Below are 15,228 nucleotides of genomic sequence, written 5' to 3' on the forward strand. Positions count from 1 at the left end.
GTGCGCGAAAAGCAACTGTGTTTGCGCGCAGGTCCGCTCGCGAAGCCAGACGCCGCAGGCTATACCTTTCCGCAGAACGCGACTTTCGATAACACCTTCCTAGTGCTGTTTGGTACAGCAAAACTGTCCAAGGAATCCAAGAAGCTTCACAGTCCAGTGCCTGCAGTTGACGCAAACATAACCCCGCACCGTATCGGTCGTGAACACAATGCCTTACGTCCGCAGCTCAAGCGAGCACGCTTTGGGTTCTAGGTATAGGAAGCGCTTCGCCCTGCATTGTATTACGCTATGAAGTGTTGGATTGTAGTACACTAGGATTTGTTATATAGTTTTACGCTATGAAGTGTTGGATTGTAGTACACTAGGATTTGTTACATTATTTTACGCTATGAAGTGTTGGATTGTAGTACACTAGGATTTGTTACATTATTTTACGCTATGAAGTGTTGGATTGTAGTACATTAGGATTGGTTACATTATTTTTAAGCTATGAAGTGTTGGATTGTAGTACATTAGGATTTGTTACATTATTTTTAAGCTATGAAGTGTTGGATTGTAGTACACTAGGATTTGTTACATTATTTTACGCTATGAAGTGTTGGATTGTAGTACATTAGGATTTGTTACATAGTTTTACATAATAAAGTGTTGAATTTTAGTACACTAGGATTGGTTATATCGTTTTACATTATAAAGTTTTGGATTGTAGTACATTGCACTGCATTGCTTTCATTTGTCACATCGCTTTACACGATGATGTTATGGACTGTAGTTCATTGCACTGCATTGCTTTGATGTGCGCGATGTACCGTCGAGCGTAGCACTGGCGTCGACGGCGCCTGCTACGAGTACGGCTCGAGGGCTGGTTTCGTTGCGCATTCGCCACGTGCTCGGGAAACGGTGCCGGGTCCACAGGTTAGGTCTGAGACGACTGGAAACCTGTCTAGGTTAGAGGGGCGTTCATCAAGTACTACTACGTAGGCAACAGGAAGCCGTCGTTCCAGGCGTGAACGGTGTCGCGGGAATAGTCAGCGTGGTGCAGCGCGGGCAAGTTGCTGTACGCGAGTACGCGCGGCGTTTTTATCCCGGTTTGCAACGCGGCTGCTGCCAGCGTCTGTACCTACACTTTGCCAAAAAAAGCAATTTCCAGATTTTCGGTCACCTGGAAGGGTTTTATCTGAGCACTACGGACCACACGCCGTTCGGCTATGCTGGCTGCCACCGCATGGAACAGCACACTGCACGGAGAGGCTCCAGCGAGCACTTGAGCCGTTCTCGGGGCGTGCGAGCAACAGCACGCAACGCTACGTCCATAAATGGAAACGAGGGTTTTTATGCAGCTACTTGGAACGTCGTCGTGGTGTGCAAGCGGGTGCCAGTGCCGTGTGCATCAGCTTTGAGCAACTTATGTTGGATTTCACAGCCGCGGCTTTGGATTCAAAGCCACAGCAGCAATCGCGGCTTTGGCGCGTCCGTTTGCACCCAACCAACGGGCGAGAATCGACATGTGCGCTCGAGTACGCATCCCATGGACTACTGGCTTCGTACTAGGACACATTGCCGCCAGACTCGGAGGCGTTCCCGCAATCGCGCTCGTTTTCGCGTAGGCGCTGAACCTTTAGCAACCCCAACTCCAAATCGTCAAACTACTCTGTACGGGAGATGTGGATGGCAGTGGGCGCATGGGAGCTTCCAGCGCGTTCGAGCTACAAAATTCCAGACCCTGGGCGAGAGCACCTGCCGTTTGGTGCTGGCAACTGACGGCGATGGACGACCAAAACGATCGCCCTGCCATTGGCAACGAATGCGAATGCTCGGAGAGCCCGCTTCGAAAGGATGCACAGCCGCTGAAACTAGCAGAATGGGAAGCTTGATGCGGCACTCGCTGACAAACTTGCGGCTCGATGTTCCCAGCCTTGTCGATACTGGTGTGCGCTGGGCATGCGCGCTGGTGATATCCGCCGGTGTCACCCTCTGTGGTGTCCATCCGGATAGCGTGGCTGTTGGTCGCGCGTCTGCAGCAGAAGGCGCTTCCGACTCCATTGCAGACTTTGCACGAACTGTTGGTGCTGCCCAGCCACGAACCAGCATCGATCGATTTGGGAACCCGCTGCTCCGTCGATACGTTTCAACGGATGGAGCGGCAGTTTTGCGGTGGTCGCTCCCGTTGCCAGAAGACTCCCCTTTTTGGGAGATTCAACGCCAGCTAGAACAGGTGGACGTCGAATTGAGCTTACGCGGAAGCTTCCGCCGCGGTCTGCGTGAGGCGCTGAAGAGTGCTCGCCAGGCGCTCGCTGCTCTGCAACGAGAGCGTCTCGATATTCTGCTCGATGTTGGCCGTGAACAAGTTGTCGTTGACACCCTCCGAAGAACGGAGCAGGAAATCACCCATCTTGTCGAGTCTCTGGAGCAACTAAACGCGTTGGGCCCGGGCTCAACGCAGCCGACGATACGCAGCGTGGCGGCAGCCGTGCGAGCGGAAGCATCCGCGTCCCGCTCGGGGGCCTTGGCGGAGCTCGCTCGCCTCGAGGAGGCCAGCATACGCCGTGTGCCTTTTCGCATTCCTCGTCGATACGATGACGAGGCGCGGCTGCGAGGCCGAGCGCTGGTACGACTCTACCTGGAAGCGCCGAAGACGACCGCCGGCGCTCGCCCAGCCCGCAGCGATACGGGGCAAACGCGCGGAACACCTGCACCTTGTGTGCTGCAGGTCGTGGTAGACGGCTGGAACGCCCCGCTCACATCCGGCAACTTTGTTCGGCGAGTGCTTGCCCATGAATACGACGGCATGCCGCTCATCGCGGAAGAGCAGGGCTCCTTCGTTTTCTTCAGCGAAGCCGCGAACGACGGCAAGCCTGCTGACACCGAGCATCTGCTTCCGCTGGAGATCCTGCTCGAGGGCGAGCCCGCTCCCCTGTACGGCGAGTCGATCGATACGGCTATGGTGGCAACCCAGCGGCAGCCGCCGGTGCTGCCAGTTGGCCCTTTCGGAACCCTGGCAATGGCACATTCCACCGAAGATGTCAACGATGCGCAGCGCGCTTTCTACATCTTTACTTTTGATAAGCGATCGCTGGCTGCGAATAATCCCACCGGCAACGCCTTTACTGGCACCGTAGCAGTTTTCGGGTACCTTCCGGATGCATCTTCATTACAGTGCCTCGCAAATTTGCATCCAGGGTATCGGATTCGAACAGCTGAACTGGTGTACGGCAGGGAACGTTATTTTGGCAATGCTGCCGAGGAAGCGCGAGTGCTTGGCCCAGCGGGTAGCTTTCCAGATGAAATGCGTTTGGCGCTTCTGGAGCGTCGGCAACCTGAAACCTAAAGTCTGATATTTTGAGCACCCGAGGACAGCGTCGGTAAACTTGCTTGAACGTATCCCTGGGAGTCATGCAGAGAGGTGTGCGAAGCGGAGAGAGAGCGACAGGTGCATGCAGGCAATTGAGATGCACGACCCGTTCAGGCTGTTAAGCAGCATTCTCGAATCGTTTTATATGGTGATCGTTCTGGACCCAGGCAGGAAAATCGTTGCTGACGCATCTGCATGTACAAATGGGGTGCTCCAGGCATGTAGTGTGCTGAATGGACCAAACTTGTGCCTTGATCCGGTCGGGAAACGAAAGCTCCCTCTTTGTCGCTGAGTTTGCTTTCCGAAAGTCTCGAACGTAGCAGCGAAATGCCTAGACCGAGTTTGGAAGGATATTCTAAACAGCGTTGCTCGACTTGAAACCGCTGGACGCTCCAGAAGCACAAGCGATTCCCGACTGTTATTCGAGGTGTTCAAGTCTCGATTTCGAGAGTGCTTGAGCAAATGGCGGCCTGTTGAAGAACACCAAAGCGCAAGCGTCTCATTTTCGATTACCTCGTCATCTGATGACCGCTTCATTTACAGTACTCCATCTGACGGAAACGAATCTATTTCACGTTCAGATTTTACACTTATTCCAAGGTGTACTCGTGCTCGCGATACGTCAATGTCGTCTTGACTGCATCGATGAGCATCGTCGCAAGTCAATTTCTGCAATTGTTCTGCTCTCCGGGTGAAGGAGCAGAAGTGCAGGCCTTGCGCGCTGCAGCACCTCCAGGCCCATGGGGTACTCCATCAAACGATGCGGGTCATCGGTCATTTGGATTTCGAACTCATGGAACAAGATGGACAATGCATGCATCCTTCCTTTGAACAAGCGAAACTGTTGGCGTACCTTGCTGAGTCTCATGTATGCTCGGCACAGGTCCTCTTCGAGAGCCATTTGGACGTTCGCGTACGCTCACTACAGGAGAAATTCGAAGCATTCGCTTCTTTGCCCAGTGTGGTGCTCAGCGCGTCGAGAATGGTACGGATGCGGTCACGCTGCTTGCTGGCCTCCATCATGCCCTACTCTTGAAATGAGGACGGGAAGGCGCACGGATTCGGGGCGTCCGCTCTGCGCTGTGGGGCGCTGTTCAGGAACACGTGGCAGCGCAAGATGCAAAAAAAGTGCAGGGATCACGTTGCACCCAGCCTTTGATGAAGACGTTTGCTGGTCCGAGGCCCGATATCAACTCCATGAGCTTGGGCGCTCTGGAGTGTCACTTGCCCACGGGCCAAGATCGCTTCCGAACTCGCAAGCACCTCGGTACCTTCCGCCACCAACTCGTCATTTGCCTCCATCGGTATGGTACACCAAGAACTCCTTCCATCATTCCCACCTTTTATAGGGCAGTAGGCTAAGCCTTCACCAAGTTCAGCGGCAAAAGGGTACACCTCGTGAAGCGCTCAACATTGATTCACATTCGGATTTCGCTTTTGAGCTTGGTTTGATACTTTTGGGCACCTGTGCTGTGTTTAGTATCGTTCCAGCGACGAGGCGCCGCTTCATTTCCTGGTATGCTGGCGGTCGTCCGTGCAAATCTCTTATCCTGCGAACACGCCGTACCAAATGTAGTGTTCTGGGTACCAGTTGTGTTGTTGCACAACTATTGGATAGAAATATCCAGAGGAATATAGACAGCTGGTAGCCGTGCCTCCGGAAACTCTGTGCACCCTTGCTCGGCGTCGTGTCTCGGGACAAGTGAAGCGATGCGATCCCTAATAGCGTCCTGCGTCTCTCGGTGGCATCGATGCGAACAACTCGTCTATGGATTCGTGAGTTTCGGAACGATGTTTGACACCAGAAACGACACCTTCGTCTGCATTGAACCGGGGAACCTCGGCAGGCACAAACCGCAGCTCCATGGAAACCTCAGCTGCGTACGCCTTTTCGCTTTTGTGCGATCGAATGCAATAATGTCCAACAGAGCGACACAAGCATCTGGGATGGAGAAGCCACCAGGAGCGCTTTCATGAAGTATGAGGTGCTGAACGAGCCTGTCCCTACGGTGATTTACGGATGGTCATTCGATGAAATCACCGCTGGCGCTGACGTACACGGAATGCTCACTTGCCACAACCGTAGGGAGAGCGTTATACCCCTGTTCGAGCACTCGTATATATCTACCATTCAACTGTTCACAAAGTCTCATCGATTGAGACGAACATCCGTCCATTACGTCATAAGCGTTCGCGTTTTAGTATGGAATCGATGAAGCCGTGTTCAGCGCGCAACGTGCTCCCGTAAAAGCGCGTGCTTTCTGTGCCCGTCCGTGTCGTTGCTCACCATTCCTATCTCTAGTACAGAAACAGCACATCTTTCGACTTGCTCAGCGATATTCATGAGAGCGCGTATCGAGTGGGACGGAGTGACGACGAGACAGTCATATGGACAGTATTTGAAAGGTTTTGGGTGGCTAACCAACAGAACAAGGTCTAGAAAGCGGCCTCGTCATTCACTTGAACATCGTGGAATACGTGAAATATCTGAGTGAAAACGTTTTGTTGCGTGACTCCAGTGACAGCATCTGGTCTTTCCGCGACATTGCTCTAATTTTCGGGATACACTGCTCTTGCCGACACCTGCGAGAACGACAATCAAGAACAAAAAGTGTGTGCTGGTTCAGGCGTTCGCAAATTTACTACTCTGAGATGAACACAACGCCCTGGTCATCTCTCGATGCGTCTGTAAAAACGCGATTTCTCGCTCCGGAAGGAGCACGCCTCGCACAGCCGTGCGACGCCCCCAAGAACGTTGACAGGAAACGGGATCACTTTCATGACAGCATTCAGCATTCCGTTCCTGCGCGGCAACAACCAGCCAACCTATCAACCTACCTGCTTGCCTGCCTGCCTCGTCGTCACCAATTGGTGCCAGAGCGGTAGACATAGTGCCTGCCGGACATCTGAGCAGGCGCTGCAGTTGCATCCTGATCATCCCCCAGTCCTGCATGAGCGATTGCTTAACGTGTTTCCGGCTCGCTCAGCATTGGCAACCAAGCTACAAGCAGCGCCCATTCGTTCCAGGACGCATCTGCTGACGCTCGCTCTGCCATGGAACGCATATGCACATCGCTCATCGGCATACTGCGCTGCGAATCAGAGGCACGGCATGTACGCCGCTGCATCGCGCTTGCGCTGCCGATACTGGAATCGCCACGCGCTGAACCGATACCGCGCAGCGCCTGACACAGCGCCCCGTACTCCGGAAGCAACGCGCATCGCAACGGGGCCTGCAACCATCGCAAGCATACCGCATGGCCATACAGGACATGCTCCGGAACAAGCGACCAACCCGAACGAACGTATTGTCGGCAGCGCTTGACAAGCAGGCTCCGGTCCGGGACGCCAGCTGCTCCCGCTTCAACCATGCGAAAGAGTCGTTCCTCCAGAGACGCCCCCAGGGATGCGACGCTGGAGCAACACCAACGCTCCAGTCGCTGCAAAGGCGTCTGTCTCTGTGCCCTTGGCATCCTAGACGCAGCTGCACCGACCCAATGCTGGAGAAGCACCAGATCACCCACCCAGAGCGTATGTCGATGTCGATGTCGATGACGCTGGCATGCCGTCTGCAGCACGCTACCCCGACGCACGGCATCCAGCGCATCAACCAGCAACAGCCACAGCTCCGTGCAATCCGCCTCCAGGCACAGGTCTAGTGCAGCGCGCCAAAAGGCGATCTCCTGATCATCACCAACGACGTTTCCTGCGGTCGATGCCTGCACGCATGGGACACGTGTCCCGAATGGAGGCCATGCGTGCGCCGACGATGCGTGCATCCCCATGCTCGCAGTTCGTGCGCTGGATACCCGCCATGCTTCCTCACCAGTACTTGTTGTGAAAGCGTCTTCCGTCGATGGGGAACGGTGTATGCCTTCTGTGGCGAGGTTAGGCGCGACGGTATCATCAGACGCAGCGGGTATCGGGTTTGATGCGTTGCTCCAAGGCGAGCCCGGAAACGCAAGGCCGTAACGAAAAAGCGCGGAAAGCACTGGGTCAGTCGCAAACAACTGCATCCAGTCGGCGCTGGGGGCCTTAGCAAGGTAGCGCAGCGGTAGCGAACGACATGTGAGGCCCTTCACCCCGTGAGGATCCCGCAGATACGATAAATGGCCGGCGTGACGTCGCACGTACACTACGTAGGCCAAATAGGTATTTGCAAGGGGCTCTATTTCTCGCAGAGCTTCCGCGCTCAGCGAAACTGACCAGTAGCGCGGAGAGCGGATCACGAGCTCGTGCCAGCTATCCAAGGCCGGTAGCAAACACGGCGTCCAGTCTCGATAACGAACCGGGACGGCGTTCGATGTTCCGGTGCTGGTGCTGGAGACCATCATGACCTCCACCGGCACCGGGCAAGGTGTACGAGTGTCGGCGTCGAGCGTCACAAAGCAGCGCGCTTCTGCTGCCAGCACGTACAAGTGACGGAGCGCCTGCAGGTGGTACTGGTTATCGCTAGGCGCGGCTGGATATCGAGGATACAGCGCTGCCAACAGGAGCGCCGTCTGCAGACGATGACAACTACTGAGCGCCACTGTTCCACCGCCCAGGAACACAAGACCTAGCGCCAAATGCCGAGCTAGGTGGTTTCCATAGGTTTCACCGCTTGTCGTCCGAGACAAGGTCGACGGCCGCGTCGCGCCTGCCATTCCACTGGACGTCAACCCAGCGACAATTCCAGTGGCACCTCGTCGACAGAGCAGCCGTCGCAAGCGCCGATATACAGAGTGCGTTCCGTGACCCGCGCACACCACGGCCATAGCAATGCTCAGGTTATCAATGCAAGCGAGAAGCCACGGCGCTGCGGAACTGTTGGCACTAGCTGTGTAGCGGAGGTCCACCAGGTCGAGCAGCTTTTCCAGGATGCGTCTCGCTTGCGGATGAGCGGTACCTGCCAGTTTCAGGGCCATCGCCAATGCCTGTCCCGTCAAGGCCAGAAGCATGTAGAGCCGCACGACAGCAGGGCGCTGAGGCGCTCCGCTGCCCAGCAAATCCGCCGAGCTGCGCGCTGCAGACTCGATCTGCTCGGTTTCCGCTGGCACCACAGGATCGTTGGCAACGGCCACATACCACCGGCTGATCCGGCTTGTACCGGCTCCTGTGGCGAGGCCCTGTGAACGAAGCGTCGAATTCTCCTCCCGAGGCTGATCGCCACGGTGCGCAGCTTCTCGATTTCTGTCCGCTTGCCACTGGGCAGCCAATGGTGCCGGCAACTCAGAGAGCATCCAGTCCCAACTGGGACTCATCGCGTCCCAGCGAATGAGTGCTGCTGCAAGCGAGCGCAGCAGCACCAGTTCCGGGCGTAGCAGCCACAAGGCTCGCTGCCCACTGCGCGGCGGACCCAGTTTTCGGGCCATGGCCTCATCGTTGCTGCGCAGGTACCAGACTGTCAGGGCCATCAGGGCACCCACAGCAGCAGCAGAAGCATCACTGGGGATACGCTCGGGATCGAGCAGCGCCTGCGGGCCGCTATCCACGGCGGGCATGCTACTCGTTGTGATTCCCGCGCGGAATAATGATGATGTGGAAAATGATGATGATATTGATAATGATGGTGATGATGCTCTACCTTGTTCTGTTTCTCCTTCTGCTCCGATGCGCACCGATGACCACGAGTCGTCCGCTTCAAGACCACTACGGCTTTCTAGACGAGCGCCACGCCCTAGTGTCCCGGTTACCGAATCGTATCCAGCTCGAGTTGGCAACCTCGTGGTTGCATACGATGCACCATCATCATCACCATTATTATAGTCGTCGTCGTCTTCATTCCCGAGCGCTGTTGGCGCTCCACCTGGAACATTCGCTTGCAACCGCGTCGTCGTCGCACCCAATGCTCCATCCGTTAGACCACTCGCAAGAACACCAGGAACATCATGTGGAACAGGCGCATTAGCAGTAGCAGCATGCGTACCGGGAGCAGCGTTCGTTTCCCCATGAACAGTACCAGCAGTACCACTACGCCTTTCACGACGGGCGACAGGACGACGCTCCTCACGAGCGGGCAATTTAGCCGAGCTCAAACGCATTGGTGCATCGTCTGCATCACCGGCACCGGTACGCGTCACTAGTGCCACCAGACTGCCAACATAGCGTCGAGCGGCTGTCGCGGGACCTGTCACCATGTCGCTGACGTTCGCTCCTGTTGCAGCGCTGCGCTGTTCGCTTGCAGCCTCTGGCAAGCCCACCAGTCCGAGTGCCAGTCCAGCGGCCAGCGCATGCGCCTCACGGTCGCGACGGACACTCCAGGGCCAACCGCTGGTATTGTTGGTGTTGCTGGTGCCGGCTGCCGAGCCTGCGAAACCGCCACTCGCTGCCATCACTCCGGCACCAAGAGAACCGGTAGCAGGTGCAGCTGCACCTGTCGAAGCCGCAGCAGCAATGGAGGATGCCATCGCCACACCGGCTCCGTCGCAGAGTTCCACAAACAAACCCTCGAGGATAGCTTTGCGTCCACTGCAGGCAAACACAAGACCCATTGCCAACACTGCAGCGCTCTGAACCGCTGGTGATACATCCCAGTCGGGTTGTGCAAATCCGGTAGGATTGAAGGCGCGAATATGCAGACCCGCCAGACGCGCAACCAACGCGTGCGCCGTGCCGCCGTACGAAGCCCCGAGTCCCAACAACAACGCGATGCTCGTCAGCTCATGTCGAGGTAACAGGTACGCATACCAGTCGGTAACCTGAAGCTGCCGCAAATGCCCGTGCAGACCCAGAGCCAAAACGAGTCCAGCGTGCGACGCAGTTGGTCGACTCGGCTTCTGTTGACGGATCCAGGCGCGAGTCACAGGGACCTGGGCGGTAAACGCCAGCTCCTGCTGCGCTGGCACACCACTCCGGGTCGCTGACGAGCCCCCAGATGCCTCGGGCGCGCCAGGGACTAGTCGACCGCGGATCCAGGTCGGAAAGCGAGTGCTGCTCGGCCGCAACCGCAGACCTGCTGCTACAGCGTTGTGGAACGCGCCCCATTCAAAGTAAGCAGCTGGTAGTACGCTAGCATCCAACTGGATGGGCGTCGATCGCTGCGGCAGTCGTCCGGAGAGCACCAACGGTGGCACCAGCAGCGTCTTGGTAGAGTCATCCACTGTTCCTGTCCAGGCGGTGAAAGCGCCTCGACCTATCGGGGCGGCGAGCGTGCGCTGTGCACTGGCAAAGAGCTGTGCTTGCACCTCGGATGGGGACAATAATGGCGACGACGACGACGACCCCAGTGTTGTTGTTTCGGTTGTTGCTGCAGTCGCTGCTGGATCAGGGTCGGTGAGCAACACGGGCACTGCCGAACGCAGCAGACGCTGGACTTGCCAGAGTCGTCGATCAGCGCGAAACCGCAACCAGGGTATGATGCTGGTTAGTTCACAGCCATCGAGGTGATTCGGATGGACGACACCACGACCTCCCTGTTGTCGTCGTCGTCGTCGTCGACAACGGCGATCGTGATGATGATGGTGATAATCGTAGCGCTGCGGGATGGCATGCGTCGCAGCACTAGTTCCGGCAGCAGACGGGAACGAGCGTTCACGAGAGGGCCCAGGATCCGCCCTGAACAGCGCTACTGAATTGCCGTCGTCATCGACATCTTCATCATCGATGCCATCGTCATCGTCATCGATGTCGATGTCGTCATCGTCGAGGAACAGCGCCCCTTCGACATCATCATCGTCATCATCGTCATCAGTGCCGTGGTGGTGGCGACGGTGGTGGTGTTCCGGATGCTTCGCTATAGCCAGCGCGGATGCAGAGCTCGACGGCATCCAGGCACGAAGAGGAGCAGCACCATTCGAGCTGCTTTTGGTGAAGGAGGAGGCAGCAACGCGCCCGGGTCCAGCGCTGGATGCATACAGGTCGCTCGTCACCTGAGCAGCAAAGCGCTCAACGGAAGGATTCAGCCACAGTCGAGAGGTGATGTTTGTTCCGAGCGCTTCACGGGACGCTGCCCCGCTCGCACGAGTCGCGCTGAACCAGGTAGCTCCCTGGACACTGCCGGAGCCCGCTCCAGTAGGCGAAAGGCCGCTCTGGAGGCGCAGCATCGCCATCTCTGGTTCGGGGAGCGCTGGGAGCCATCCCGCTACAGCTGCAGCACTAGAAACCACGCCAGCTGCCGCCAGCTCTGAATCAGCATCCGAATTGCCGGCACCAGGATGCACTTGTGGAGCGGGCTCGGAGCGCAGCCCCGCTAAAGCGTGTTGCAGCGGCAGTGCGATGCCCACTGGTAAGCGAGCGAGCGTACGCGCGTCAAGACGTATTCCCTCCTGGTGAAGGCTAACCAGTCCAGCGTCACAGGGATGCTGTAGCGGTACGGAAACCTCTGGTATAGCAGACTGCTCTGCTACAATCGTCTCGGTCGTGGAGTCCAGAGCAGCGGTTCCCACTGGACCAACACCAGCGTGCGCCGGCGACAGCTCAGTTGACGCTCCTGTGGATTCACCGGATGACGTCGATTGTTGACAGTGCTCTAGACGCTCGAAAAAAGTGACAAGTTGCGCAAGTCGAGCGACTGGATTCGGGAACTCATCTGGATGCCGGTCGTTCACGAACTCGCGCACCAGCGGTGCATCCAGTGGATGTCGCTCTGCAGAAAGACCAGAGGGAGCAGTGGAAAGCGTAGAAGCAAACGCGGCGGGAAACTGCGCCAGCATGTCCTTCGCGGGCCTGCAGCACGCTCTATCTGTTTTGTATATGCCCAGTAGTAATGGCAAACGATCCTGCAACCAGTCAAAGATGTTCAACGGTGCTTCCGAATCATCGGTGAGATATAAAGACGACTCCACGCGCTGCTGATTGCTCTGCTGATCGCTAATGCTGGCTACTTCCGCATCCACCGGGAGGTGCAAAGACGTTTCCGCACCTTGTCCATTGTGCTGGTGATCGCATATCCGAGCTTCTTCCGGATCAGCGGTGCTGCTCCTTTCACTAGCCTTGTCCAGAGAGCGTGAATGTCGAAGCAAACTGGATGCTTCCAAGGACTCATCGCTTGAAGCAGGGTGCAATGTTCCCGAAGAAACACTCGAACGCTCACATGATTCCGGCATATCGCGTTGATAGTACTCCCAGTAACGTAGAGCGTTTGCCGCTAGTGCCACTTTTTTCAGGAAATGATTCACGGACAGCAACGCTTGCCAATAGATTTGGTCGAGCTTGAATGCTTCGTAGAGGGTATGAAACGCCACCAGCAGCGATTTCCATGGAACTGTTTCAGGGAGCTGCGCACCAGCGTACTGTAGCTCACAGCGTAGGCGTAGCAGACACTCGCCCGAAGCAGTACCGCTAGGTTCTGGTCCCGTTTCCCAGCAGAATGGGCAGCCTTTGACGCGCTCTGCACGTCTTGTCGTAACGACAGATGAGCCTTGCATTGGTGTTCCGCGGTAGCATCGCGAACAAGGTTGTTCCCTTGTCCTTGCATCGCAGGCAGCACGTCCAGTCGAAGGTGCCTCGGCGGCGGCGGCAGCAGCAGCAGCAGCAGCAGCAGTTGTAGTTGTAGCGGTCTCTGGCGTGCACTTGGCTGCATCGCTTCTAGTTGCTGTTGATGCTTTTGCTGTTCGTTGTTCTGTACTAACGCGCTCGTCACCGCGGTGACTTGCCGCCGACGAGCACGACCGCTCGCTGCCTCGCGTCCAGGGCGCCGACTGTGTCGCCAGTCGGAGTGGCGACAATGAAAGTTGACCTTGTGAATCGTGGATCGCTTCAGAGGCGCTCCCCGTGGCTATATGTTCGCGTTCAGGGACCAGTGACGAGTGCATCTCGTCGAAAGCGCTTGCCGAAATGTCCCAAAGCCAGCCGGGAAGTACGCCAGGCGCTGGTCGCGCGCTTGCCTTTAAAATACTTGTCTTTGGCGAGGACAAGTCCGGCACGCTTCGCCAGTGACTTGCGTCGGTGGGTGCAGCGCCACCGCTTGCCCGCTGTCCAGCATTACGACAACTGCTGCTGCTGCTGCTGCTGCTGCTGCAAAACGTTCCCCGTTCTGGATAGCGCTGATGCATCCACTGGTGTCGATGAGGTTGCTGCAGAGCCCGCCAAAACGCATCCAATTGTTTTTCAAGTTCGTTTGAAGCGGTGCCTTGCGTCTCGGCAGCTTGGGGCCTCCAGACCTCCTCGATGAACGCCAGATAGATTTGCATACTGACTGCCGCAGGCAGCGTTCTTCGACAAGCGCCCCAGAGCTGGTGCATAATCGGAAGCGGCTCACGGAGTAGACGACTCAAACAGACCCGATACTGTTGGCCATCTGCGAGCGTTAACGTGAAACGACACTTCACTGCATTGGCGAGCCAGACTGGTGCAGCTGTCTTACCGAGCAGCCGCAGATACCCGACGGGTTCAGCACCGAACTGGAGACGCAGTCGCGGCTTGGGCGTTCCCCCAAGGAGGACGAGCAGATCCAACATGCCGGGTCGCAAAGCCTCGACCGCCGCCATTGCCTGCACGCCACGTTGAACAAAGACAAGCTCCGCGCTCTTCATCAACCGCGGCTGTGCTGGCGTTGAAAAGAGCTCCAAGCCACGCAGCGTCTCACCAATGAGCAGACACAGCAACGGTGAAATGTGCACGCCTCTTCCTCCGGCACCTGACCAGGGATGTGCGAAGCAGGCCGCTCGAAACGTATCGTTGGGGTCCACCAGACCCTGTTCCCAGACCAAAGCCAGTTGGACCGGCCCGCTATCGAACGTTGTATCGTTCTGCGTATCTCCGGTTGTTCGATCCTGCAGAAGATACACCCGAATGGTGTGGTGCTCGGTCGGCGACGACCTCGACGTTCCGTGACAGCGTTGCGTTACCAGCACTGGATAGCGAGCGTCCGTGAAAACAATGCGTTCCTGGATCTCGAGTTCTTCCAGTTCGTACGGCTCATTCAACGGATGCCACAGCACCAGTTTGCGTCCATCGGCGAGGGCAACTACCAGACCTCGCGGTAGCGCATGAAGCGCCAGTATGACGGCACGAGCGGTCGGCATTGCTTCCATCATCATGGTCGTCATTGGAGGATACAAGCGACTGGAACTTGAGCCAGTCAACCTTTGGGTGCTCTCTCGCTGGACCCCGGTGAGCAGCGTTGACGTCTGCTCTGAAACTGCGGACTTGTGCAAGCCGCTCGGCAGACTCGCAACGCCACGTCGTGGACCGCCTTGACTGAAGCTGTTCGAACCACCCTTCGCGACAAATGAGACACTATGCATCCTTCCGTCCTGCCAGTTGAATACTTGAAGTAGGCGACCAGCATCCTGAACCGAGCACCAGCCGACAAAGGAGCGTGCGCCCTCCGCATCGGCTGCTGGTTGCCAAAGTGACCGCCCCGATCCAGGAGGTAGCTCCTCCGCCGAGGCGTCGCAAAAGTTCGCAAAAGCAGCCCACGCATGCATAGGTCCGAGCCGATCCCCGGCACTTGTCGGTACGTCGGAGCAGCACACTGCACATGCTGGGAAGCTTTGGGCTCCTCGCCGTACCGCGAACGCCTCGGCGTCCGTTTCGAACCAGGTATATCGAACGAGATCCGCAGATCGCCACTGTAAAGCCCAGGTCAAGTCCTTGGAAGCGTCGCCACCTCGGCTACGCTGTTTTGGATGCCAAACAAGCGCCTCTTCCGGTGCGCAGAGGAGGTTCTCCGAGTGGCCGCCTCGCGAGCTGCAGGAAAAGAACCAGACGCGGTCTGCGATGCCGTGCTGGTCCACCAAACGATAGAGGTAGTCACGATCGCTCCCCTGAGACAGTTCCAGGCAACCAGAGGCAGTGACGGACACAGGAATAGTCACATTCGCCATAAAGGCCGGCAGTGCAAGTCCAGCGCAGCGGTCCACCACGAAGAGCAGTTCTGTAGCAGACTGGCGCCGCGCGTTACCGCCGCCAGTGGTGGTGCACGAGTCGCAACGACTCCAACGCGCGGGAAA

General features: G+C 57.1%; 2 protein-coding genes across 2 annotated transcripts, besides 2 other annotated features; one reads left to right on the forward strand and one right to left on the reverse strand.

Moving 5' to 3' along the window:
* Positions 1-1,225: 1,225 nt before the first annotated feature.
* On the forward strand, positions 1,226-3,328 carry CYME_CMR079C (similar to thylakoid lumen rotamase; the record flags this gene model as incomplete). Its single annotated transcript, XM_005538329.1, has 1 exon — positions 1,226-3,328. One exon carries the CDS (start codon positions 1,226-1,228, stop codon positions 3,326-3,328), a length of 2,103 nt encoding a protein of 700 aa, XP_005538386.1.
* A 255-nt stretch (positions 3,329-3,583) lies between these two features.
* Positions 3,584-5,184: a sequence feature (possible transcribed region).
* A 1,131-nt stretch (positions 5,185-6,315) lies between these two features.
* CYME_CMR081C (similar to meiotic check point regulator) lies at positions 6,316-15,102 on the reverse strand (the record flags this gene model as incomplete). The annotated part of the gene is made up of 1 exon (XM_005538330.1): positions 6,316-15,102. One exon carries the CDS (start codon positions 15,100-15,102, stop codon positions 6,316-6,318), a length of 8,787 nt encoding a protein of 2,928 aa, XP_005538387.1.
* Positions 11,397-12,071: a sequence feature (possible transcribed region).
* Positions 15,103-15,228: the final 126 nt, after the last annotated feature.

The sequence above is a fragment of the Cyanidioschyzon merolae genome, chromosome 18 (assembly GCF_000091205.1).
Source record: "Cyanidioschyzon merolae strain 10D DNA, chromosome 18, complete genome".
Lineage (NCBI taxonomy): Eukaryota > Rhodophyta > Bangiophyceae > Cyanidiales > Cyanidiaceae > Cyanidioschyzon > Cyanidioschyzon merolae.